The 11278-nt window shown below is 42.6% G+C and overlaps 1 protein-coding gene across 1 annotated transcript; it reads left to right on the forward strand.

Moving 5' to 3' along the window:
- The first annotated feature begins 751 nt into the window (after positions 1-751).
- Positions 752-11006, forward strand: VMA21 (vacuolar ATPase assembly factor VMA21). The gene is made up of 3 exons (XM_038748192.1): positions 752-864; positions 7926-8035; positions 8948-11006. Exons 1-3 carry the CDS (start codon positions 809-811, stop codon positions 9088-9090), a joined length of 309 nt encoding a protein of 102 aa, XP_038604120.1. The 5' UTR covers positions 752-808; the 3' UTR covers positions 9091-11006.
- Positions 11007-11278: the final 272 nt, after the last annotated feature.

The raw sequence follows: 11278 nt of genomic DNA on the forward strand, positions 1-11278 counted from the left end.
TTTGCACAGAGTAAGCGCTTAACAAATGCCATCATCATCAACAAATGCCGTCATTATTGTTATTATTTATTAAGCGCTTACTCTGTGCAAAGCACTGTTCTAAGCGCTAGGGAGGTTACAAGGTGATTAGGCTGTCCCCCGTGGGGCTCACAGTCTTCAGCGCCGCTTAATAAATGCCATCATAATTATTATTAATAAATATGACTGACTGACTGACTGCATATATGTATATATGTGTATATATGTATATATACTATATATGTATATATATATACATATATGTATATATGTATATATTTGTACATATTTATTACTGTATTTATTTATTTATTTATTTTACTCGTACATATCTATTCTATTTATTTTATTTTGTTAGTATGTTCGGTTTTGTTCTCTGTCTCCCCCTTTTAGACTGTGAGCCCACTGTTGGGTAGGGACTGTCTCTATATGTTGCCAACTTGGACTTCCCAAGCGCTTAGTACAGTGCTCTGCACACAGTAAGCGCTCAATAAATACGATTGATTGATTGATTGACTGACTGACTGACTGAATGACTGAATGAATGAATGAATGAATGAGGGAGGGCGCGTCTAGTGACCTCGCGCGTGCGCGCCGGGCCTCTCCGTGAACGAAGCCTCCTGAGGGGAGGGGGCGGGGGAGAGGGGCACGTGACTGCGCGCATGCGCGCGGGGCCTCTCGGCGAACGAAGCCTCCTGCGGGGAGGGGCGTCACGTGATGGTGCCCCCGTCACGTGACCCGCCCCCGCCACGTGATCTGGCCGGGGCGGCGGGAGAAGCGGCCTGGTGTCATGGAGCGCTTCGATAAAGCGGCGCTCAACGCGCTGCCTCCGCCCGATTTCAGGCAGTAAGGAGCCGCGGGGGGGGGGCGGATTCGAGTGGGAGACCCACCCACCGATCGATCGATTATTGATCGATCGATCGATTATGGATCGATGCCGCTGCAGGGCGAGGAGGAGGGTCGGCGAGGTCCCGACACCGAGGCGGGGGCGGGCGGCCTGGTCTGGCCTCCGGGTGAGGGGCAAAAGTGGAAATGGCGTTCAGAGTCATTCGTGCGTTCGGTCGTATTTATTGAGCGCCTGCTGTGGGCGGAGCACTGTACTGAGCGCTCGGGAAGGACAAGGCGCTAACGTAGAAAGACGGTCCCCACCCACCAGCGGGCTCGCGGTCTGGAAGGGGGAGACGGGCAGCAAAACCAAACACGTAGACAAGCGTCAGGGTCGTCAGAGCAAAATAGAATTAGAGCTATATGCACATCATTAACAATTTGTACTTCCCAAGCGCTTAGTACAGTGCTCTGCACATAGTGAGCGCTCAATAAATACGATTGCTGATGATGATGATTAACAAAACAAATAGTAAATATGTACAGGTAATAAATAGAGTGATAAATCTCCAGGAGGCCTTCCCAGACTGAGCCCCTTCCTTCCTCTCCCCTTCGTCCCCCTCTCCATCCCCCCCATCTTACCCCCTTCCCCCCAGCACCTGTATATACGTATATATGTTTGTACATATTTATTACTCTGTTTATCTATCTTGTACATATCTATTCTATTCATTTTATTTTGTTAGTATGTTTGGTTTTGTTCCCTGTCTCCCCCTTTTAGACTGTGAGCCCACTGTTGGGTAGGGACTGTCTCTATATGTTGCCAACCTGTACTTCCCAAGCGCTTAGTACAGTGCTCTGCACACAGTAAGCGCTCAATAAATACGATTGGTGATGACGATATGTTGCCAACTTGTACTTCCCAAGCGCTTAGTACAGTGCTCTGCACACAGTAAGCGCTCAGTAAATACGATTTGATTGATTGGTAGAAGGGGGAGACAGGCAGCAAAACCAAACACGTAGACAAGTGTCAAGGTCGGCAGAGCAAATAGAATTAGAGCTATATGCACATCATTAACAATTTGTACTTCCCAAGCGCTTAGTACAGTGCTCTGCACATAGTGAGCGCTCAATAAATACGATTGCTGATGATGATGATTAACAAAACAAATAGTAAATATGTACAGGTAATAAATAGAGTGATAAATCTCCAGGAGGCCTTCCCAGACTGAGCCCCTTCCTTCCTCTCCCCTTCGTCCCCCTCTCCATCCCCCCCATCTTACCCCCTTCCCCCCAGCACCTGTATATATATTTGTACATATTTATTACTCTATTTATTTCTTTATCTTGTACATATCTATTCTATTTTATTTTGTTAGTACGTTTGGTTCTGTTCTCTGTCTCCCCCTTCTAGACCGTGAGCCCACTGTTGGATAGGGACCGTCTCTTGATGTTGCCAACCTGTACTTCCCAAGCGCTTAGTACAGTGCTCTGCACACAGTAAGCGCTCAATAAATACGATTGGTGATGACGATATGTTGCCAACTTGTACTTCCCAAGCGCTTAGTACAGTGCTCTGCACACAGTAAGCGCTCAGTAAATACGATTTGATTGATTGGTAGAAGGGGGAGACAGGCAGCAAAACCAAACACGTAGACAAGTGTCAAGGTCGGCAGAGCAAATAGAATTAGAGCTATATGCACATCATTAACAATTTGTACTTCCCAAGGGCTTAGTACAGTGCTCTGCACACATTAAGCGCTCAATAAATACGATTGACGATGACGATATGTTGCCAACTTGTACTTCCCAAGCGGTTAGTACAGTGCTGTGCGCTCAGTAAATACGATTTGATTGATTGGTAGAAGGGGGAGACAAGCAGCAAAACCAAACACGTAGACAAGCGTCAAGGTCGTCAGAGCAAAACAGAATTATAGCTATATGCACATCATTAACAATTTGTACTTCCCAAGCGCTTAGTACAGTGCTCTGCACATAGTAAGCGCTCAATAAATACGATTGATGATGATGATGATGATATGTTGCCAACTTGTACTTCCCAAGCGCTTAGTACAGTGCTCTGCTTACAGTAAGCGCTCAATAAATACGATTTGATTGATTGATTGGCAGAAGGGGGAGACAGACAGCAAAACCAAACACGTAGACAAGTGTCAAGGTCGTCAGAGCAAATAGAATTATAGCTGTATGCACATCATTAACAAAAATAGTAAATATGTACACGTAATAGAATAATAAATCTCCAGGAGGCCTTCCCAGACTGAGCCCCTTCCTTCCTCTCCCCCTCGTCCCCCTCTCCATCCCCCATCTTACCTCCTTCCCTTCCCCACAGCACCTGTATAGATGTATATATATTTGTACATATTTATTACTCCATTTATTTATCTTGTCCATATCTATTCTATTTTATTTTGTTAGTACGTTTGGTTTTGTTCTCTGTCTCCCCCTTCTAGACCGCGAGCCCACTGTTGGGTAGGGACTGTCTGTATACGTTGCCAACCTGTACTTCCCAAGCGCTTAGTACAGTGCTCTGCACACAGTAAGCGCTCAGTAAATACGATTGATGATGATGATATGTTGCCAACTTGTACTTCCCAAGCGCTTAGTACAGTGCCCTGCACACAGTAAGCGCTCAATAAATATGATTTGATTGATTGATAGAAGGGGGAGACAGGCAGCAAAACCAAACACGTAGACAGGTGTCAAGGTCGTCAGGGAAAATAGAATTATAGCTGTATGCACATCATTAACAAAACAAATAGTAAGTATGTACAGGTAATAAATAGAGTAATAAATCTCCAGGAGGCCTTCCCAGGCTGAGCCCCTTCCTTCCTCTCCCCTCGTCCCCCTCTCCATCCCCCCCATCTTACCTCCTTCCCTTCCCCACAGCACCTGTATATATGTATATATGTTTGTACATATTTATTGCTCTATTTATTTATTTATTTATTTTACTTGTACATATCTATTCTATTTATTTTATTTTGTTAGTATGTTTGGTTTTGTTCTCTGTCTCCCCCTTCCAGACTGTGAGCCCACTGTTGGGTAGGGACTGTCTCTATACGTTGCCAACCTGTACTTCCCAAGCGCTTAGTACAGTGCTCTGCACACAGTAAGCGCTCAATAAATACGATTGGCGATGACGATATGTTGCCAACTTGTACTTCCCAAGCGGTTAGTACAGTGCTCTGCACACAGTAAGCGCTCAATAAATACGATTTGATTGATTGATTGATAGAAGGGGGAGACAGACAGCAAAACCAAACACGTAGACAAGTGTCAAGGTCGTCAGAGCAAATAGAATTATAGCTGTATGCACATCATTAACAAAACAAATAGTAAATATGTACAGGTAATGGAGTAATAAATCTCCGGGAGGCCTTCCCAGGCTGAGCCCCTTCCTTCCTCTCCCCCGTCCCCCTCTCCATCCCCCCATATTACCTCCTTCCCTTCCCCACAGCACCTGTATATATGTATATATGTTTGTACATATTTATTACTCTATTTATTTATTTTACTTGTACATATCTATTCTATTTATTTTATTTTGTTAGTATGTTTGGTTTTGTTCTCTGTCTCCCCCTTCTAGACTGTGAGCCCACTGGGCTCTCTATACGTTGCCAACTTGTACTTCCCAAGCGCTTAGTACAGTGCTCTGCACACAGTAAGCGCTCAATAAATACGATTTGATTGATTGGTAGAAGGGGGAGACAGACAGCAAAACCAAACACGTAGACAAGTGTCAAGGTCGTCAGAGCAAATAGAATTATAGCTATATGCACATCATTAGCAAAATAAATAGTAAATATGTACAGGTAATAGAGTAATAAATCTCCAGGAGGCCTTCCCAGACTGAGCCCCTTCCTTCCTCTCCCCCTCGCCCCCATCTCCATCCCCCCATCTTACCTCCTTCCCTTCCCCACAGCACCTGTGTTTATATATATATAAACTTGTACTTCCCAAGCGCTTAGTACAGTACTCTGCACACAGTAAGCGCTCAATAAATACGATTGATGATGACGATATGTTGCCAACTTGTACTTCCCAAGCGCTTAGTACAGTGCTCTGCACACAGTAAGGGCTCAATAAATACGATTGATTGATTGATAGAAGGGGGAGGCAAACAGCAAAACCAAACACGTAGACAAGTGTCAAAGTCGTCAGAGCAAATAGAATTATAGCTATATGCACATCATTTACAAAATAAATAGTAAGTATGTACAGGTAATAAATAGAGTAATAAATCTGTATATACATATATGCAGGTATATATATATACAATATGTATATATCCTCCTCCCCATCCCCCCCACCTTACCTCCTTCCCCTCCCCACAGCACCTGTATATATGTTTGTACGTATTTATTACTCTATTTATTTTATTTGTACAGATTTATTCTATTTATTTTATTTTGTTAATATGTTTTGTTTTGTTGTCTGTCTCCCCCTTCTAGACTGTGAGCCCGCTGTTGGGTAGGGACCGTCTCTACATGTTGCCAATTTGTACTTCCCAAGCGCTTAGTACAGTGCTCTGCACATAGTAAGCGCTCAATAAATACGATTGAATATGAATATACAGGTGCTGTGGGGAGGGGAAGGAGGTAGGGCTGGGGGGATGGGGAGGAGGAGAGGAAATGGAGCCTGCCTCCTTCTGAGAGATGAAGGAGACGAAGGAGCCGGGGCCTTTGCAACCCCGCCGTTGGCAGAGAATGTGTCCGTTTATTACTCTAATAAATAGCAATAATTCTATTTGTTCTGACTATTTTGACACCTGTCTACATGTTTTGTTTTGTTGTCTGTCTCCCCCTTTTAATAATAGTAATAATAATATGGCGTTTATTAAGCACTTACTCTGTGCAAAGCACTGTTCTAAGTGCTGGGGAGGTTACAAGGTGCTCAGGTTGTCCCAAAGGGGGCTCACAGTCAATCCCCATTTTACAGATGAGGTAACTGAGGCATAGTGAAGTGACTTGCCCAAAGTCACACAGTTGACAATTGGCAGAGTGGTATTTGAACCCATGACCTCCGACTCCAAAGCCCGGGCCCTTTCCACTGAGCCACGCTGCTTCTTTTGGATTGTGAGCCCGTTGTTGGGTAGGGACCGTCGCTGTATGTTGCCGACTTGTACTTCCCAAGCGCTCAGTACAGTGCTCTGCACACAGTAAGCGCTCAATAAATACGATTAAATGAGTGAATGAATGCTCTGCTCCCCCAAGCGCTTAGTACAGTGCTCTGCACCCAGTAAGTGCGATTGACTGACTTTTGGGGTTGAGGTAGTTGGCCGAAAGTGGGGAGGCAGAGGCTTTGGAGGAGAGAAAAGAACCATGAGGCCCGTGCCAGTTTCTGACCTGGACTTCTAACAACCATTTTCTTGCCTAGGGTCGAAATCAAAATGGGGTTGGGGGAGAGGGGAGGAAAGGGGCAGTGAAAGAACTTTTCTTTTTTAATCGCATTTGTTAAGTACTTACTATGTGCAAAGCACTGTTCTAATGCTTGAAACCGAGGGGGACGAAGGCTGACTCAGCCAAGAGTGAACACTGGACAAACTTGACCTAAACAGTACAAAGTGCAGAAATTCATGGAAAGGGAGTAGGTCTTAATAATAATAACGGCATTTATTAAGCACCTACTATGTGCAAAGCACTGTTCTAAGCGCTGGGAGGATACAAGGTCATCAGGTTGTCCCACGGCGGGCTCACAGTCTTCATCCCCATTTTACAGATGAGGTAACTGAGGCACAGAGAAGTTAAGTGACTTGCCCAAAGTCACATAGCTGACAAGTGGTAGAGCCAGGATTTGAACCAATGACCTCTGACTACAAAGCCCGCGCTCTTTCCACTGAGCCATGCTGCTTCCCCTTTAATAAGTTCAGAGAGGCTGACTTTGAGCCTTATCTCCAGCCTACCTCTTTTTCCATTTGACTGTCCTTAGGCGTGACTTTGGAGGGTGAAAGTGGGTGGTTTCAATCTCTTTGTTTTGGAGTAAATACCCAAAGCTAGTGTGAACTAGCAGAAGTGCCAGTTGAGACAGGTTGGGCATTGTAAGCAGTGGCACAGAGGCCTGCTAAGCCAATGCTTAGTCTAATGACAGGCCTACTTTCTTTAGTGACAGTGACATAATAATAATAATGGCATTTATTAAGCGCTTATTATGTGCAAAACACTGTTCTAGGCATCTCCCTTCATAAATGGTAGAGGAGCCCATGAACCACAGTCCAGTTAAAAAGCATCTGGGACCACTATCTTGTGTTAAGGAACTGTTCGTGAGAGAGGTTTACACAGCACCACTTGCACTTTTTCATTCCTACCATGGCGTAGTGGATAGAGCAAGGGCGGGCTTGGGAGTCAGAAGGTCATGGGTTCTAATCTTGGCTCCACCACTTGTCTGTTGCAAGGCACTTCACTTCTCCATTACCTCATCTCTAAAATGGGGGTGAAGACTGTGAGCCTCATGTGGGACAGGACTGTGGCCAACCTGACAACCCTATAGCTACCCCAGTGCTTAGTACAGTGCCTGGCACATAGTAAGTACTTAACAAATACCATTATTATTCTTTTACCACCAACATTTTCCTTTGGGGCAGTGGGTGCAACAAGCTAGAAGGTGGGCAGGGGTGCTACACATTGCAAAGGGCATACAAGAATTTTATCCACAAACCCATTTTATGGCCCAGATGACTGTGGTACAATGCCTTTGCTATGCCATGGTACCTTAATCCAACAGACTGTTACCACAGTCAGTCATATTGAGTGCTTACTAGGCGCAGAGCACTGAACTAGTCACTTGGGAGAGTACAATACAACAATTAGAAGACAAATTCCTTGCCCGTAATGAGTTTACAGTCTAATATTGAGATCAGTTCATTGAGGAACAATTTTGTAATGGATTCACTTATTAAATACTTTTTCTGGAAGATACAGGAGACATTTGTAAATGTAAACAGGCTCGTGACCTTATGCTATTATGCAAGGCTCAATCTGTGAAGAGAAAGTGTTGTAATGCACCTGTACAGCAGTTCTATAATTCTGTTTAGCAACTGACCTTGTATACTTTGTTTATTTCAGAAGTGAAGGTTCATTAGCATCAACTCTGAAGACTCTTCTGTTTTTCACAGCTTTAATGATCACCGTACCAATTGGATTATATTTCTCTTCTAAATCTTATATATTTGAAGGTATTTCTAGACCAGACCTTTCATGTGCAGAGCATTTGGTTTCCGGGCTTTTATGGCATTGCTATCTGCCAACCAGATACTTTTGATTTTACCCCAAGAGGAATTTGGAGCTGATTGAAGGCTTATGTTTTAAAAAATAAAGCCAAATGCCTCTAGTATGTCTTACTTTCAGAAATGTATGTTTCCAGTTTCCAGTTACTTCATTTAGTTGGATGTTGCAATAATGGAACTCAAGTAAAATGACTTTTGGTGATTGCACCGTTTTGATGGGACCAAAAGAGTATTGTAAACACAATTTCAGTCAGGCGGATATTGCAAGGCCGAAACAAGTGTGCCCTTTTTTTTATGGTTTGGGAGGAAGTAAGAAGCAGCATGGCCTGGTGGAAAGAGCATGGGTTTGGGAGTCAGAGGACCTGGGTTCTAATCCCAGTTCTGCCACATGTATGCTGTGTGACCTTGGGCTAGTCACTTAACTTTTCTGTGTCTCAGTTAACTCATCTGCTAAATGGGGATTAAGACAGTGAGTGACTGTGTCCAACTCGACTACCTTATATCTACCCCAGCACTCAGTAACAGTGTCTGGCACATAGTAAGTGCTTAACAAATACCATTTACCACTGCCTCCCCCCCCAAAAAAAAAGTCTGAGGAAAGCATGCGCTACAAGGAAGAGAGGACATTCTGGAACCATTTGCTATTAAAGCCCAAGCTAAAGTTGTATTTATTGATGTAAACATTTAGCTAGCTCTGGCTGCTGTTTCTTCTTAGCAATATCTATTACTTATATTTTCTTCACTGGGGAATTACATTGCGACATCTCAGTTGGACTCATAACGTTTGGGGTCTTAGACTTGATATTAATGCTGGTCATAAAATTAAAACCGTGCCTTTTTAATTTTTATCTCACCTTATAGGAATCTTAGGGATGTCCAACCGAGACAGCTATTTTTATGCTGCAATTGTTGCTGTAGTTGCTGTCCATGTGGTGCTCGCTCTGTTTGTCTATGTGGCATGGAACGAAGGGTCACGGCAGTGGCGAGAAGGCAAACAGGATTAAAGTGAACTGCATCTTTGGTCTCTACAAACTGTGGAAGAAAACTGCTAAATGAGAGGGTCTGTGTGCGGAATGAAGAAAGCATGAGCATGTTTGAATTGACAAGAGCTTTGATTCCTTTTCCACTAGTTTGTAACTTGATTAAACTCAAAGCTGTTGCACAGTAGAAAGCCTGTATATGAAGACAATACAATGAGCTAGGAGGTAAATTAATTTTCATAGACTAAAAGATGTTTTGCACTGTATGTACCCTTTTCTCAACCTGTCCCTATTAAGACTTAAGGTACATTTAAGTTATGCCTCACCAAGCTGCAGTCTCAATTTGAATTGGTACTTTTACTAGTAGTACTGCCAGCATGATTAAGTGTCTGGATCTCATTTCCAATGATGGACCTGCATTCTTCAGATGCTAGAACTAATCTAAGTCACTGGGAATCATTAATTCTAATTCATAGGGAATCTGGGTTTTTCACCACGTTACTTTGGGTAAAAACGGGACCTATAAAAGATGTATTAAAGCAGCTTTTGGGAGCTGAAGAACTCACATGTTAAAGCAAGATACTTCCCTGCAGTAATTGTCCAGCACTTGCAGCGATTCCTTGTCAGCCTTTTAATTGGTCTTGTTTAAACTTTGTACTTTTGAACTATTGTGACTGTAGTTTGTGTGAACTCTAGCCACAAACGTTTTTTTTTTCCTGCAGAAAAAAATTAGTGATGTCAGTGATGAATTTCTGAATTTTTGCTCCATTTAGGGAGTGTGGACGGGCCAGGTGAACTTAAGCACCCCAGAAATAAACCCTGGAAATTTCCCAACCGTGTTCTAAGAAACCATGTCAGTAAGAACAAAAGTAACTGTACAGATCATGTTTTGGTCAGAATGTGGCCATTAATCTGGTCTTTCCAGCCCTGAGCTACAATTGTGCCCAGATCTTGAAAGCCAGTAACATGAATTCACACTTATATGAAGTTTTTGTTTTAGGTTAAAATTCTGCCACTTCTTCCAGTCTATTAGCTCCATTATTTCTGATGGTTGGTAACCACTGATAACTAGAAAGAGCTATCGCCTGTCTTTAGTGAAAATCTCGGTATTATGGTTACTGATTGTCATCACCCATTTAATTGGGATTTGTTCGGCAATGGGAAAATCAAACTGTGAGTGAGTGAATGTGTTTTAATATTCCTTTTCAAGATTTGAATTTGGAAAGAAGTGTGTTTTATTTCCAGGAATTGCAGAGTCTTGGTAGGGATTAGGTCAAGGAGTAATGCAGCATTACTTTTGAACAACTCTTTGTTTATCAGATGTTTTTGTCAAGGCAAACTATTGTTTTCTGTTTCAGATGCTTCTGTTTGGCTAATATAACCTCTTTTCATACACCATTCTTAGGTTCTTTTTCCTTGTGTTTTTTTTTATCAATGATCTCCTTATTGTAAAAGGATTAATGCTCAGTGAGATTCCAGCAATATAAATAATGTCTGATCCTGACTAAACAAGAAAATGTCCTATCTCCAAGGCCAGGATCATATCCTGAAATTTACACCCATGTTGGGTAGAATGATAGCCAAAATGTTACTTTCAGAACAGTTGTTTTCCACATATTAATGTCTAACATACAAACCTGCTGCTGCTCTACACTGTATAAAATGGGATGTGGTATTTGAAAAGTAGGTTATTTTTGAAGATGTCACATTTATGAACGTACCTCAGGTACCCTGCTGTACATTTTAATAAAGAACTACAATGTCATTCTGAGCCGTTTGAATATCTTAAGAATGAAATCCTTGATTCAGATAAATTTATTACAATAACACAAATTCTCTGCTGGGTCAGGGTTGGGTCCCAACTCCTATTGTTCTAATTTCAGTAGCCATGTCCTTCTCAAATGTTCATGGTGTGTTGAAAATAAAGAGCTGTTAGTTAATGTGTTCATTTTCATGCTTTCTTAGTTTTGGGTGACCTAGTGTTTATTGAGCTCACAGAGCCACAGGAAAACTGAAGATTAAACACCATTTTATTAATGTGTTTCATAACACTCTTTTCCATAACTCTGAGCTTTCCAAATCACCGTTTGCGTCCCGTGTCTTTCCATGCTGTCATGCTAAAGGTGATTACTGTCCAAAAGGGCCTTGTGTATGTGTGGTTTGGAATTGACTTTGGGATCCTTTCAAGTGGCCCTAACCCTCTCACCCTTTC

Source organism: Tachyglossus aculeatus, chromosome 6 (genome assembly GCF_015852505.1).
Source record: "Tachyglossus aculeatus isolate mTacAcu1 chromosome 6, mTacAcu1.pri, whole genome shotgun sequence".
Lineage (NCBI taxonomy): Eukaryota > Metazoa > Chordata > Mammalia > Monotremata > Tachyglossidae > Tachyglossus > Tachyglossus aculeatus.

Coding starts and splice junctions, on each gene's coding strand:
- VMA21 (XM_038748192.1), top strand. CDS start 809: ATGGAGCGCTTCGATAAAGCGGCGCTCAACGCGCTGCCTCCGCCCGAT. Junction 865..7,925: donor CCTCCGCCCGATTTCAGGCA/GTAAGGAGCCGC, acceptor TGTTTATTTCAG/AAGTGAAGGTTCATTAGCAT. Junction 8,036..8,947: donor TAAATCTTATATATTTGAAG/GTATTTCTAGAC, acceptor CTCACCTTATAG/GAATCTTAGGGATGTCCAAC.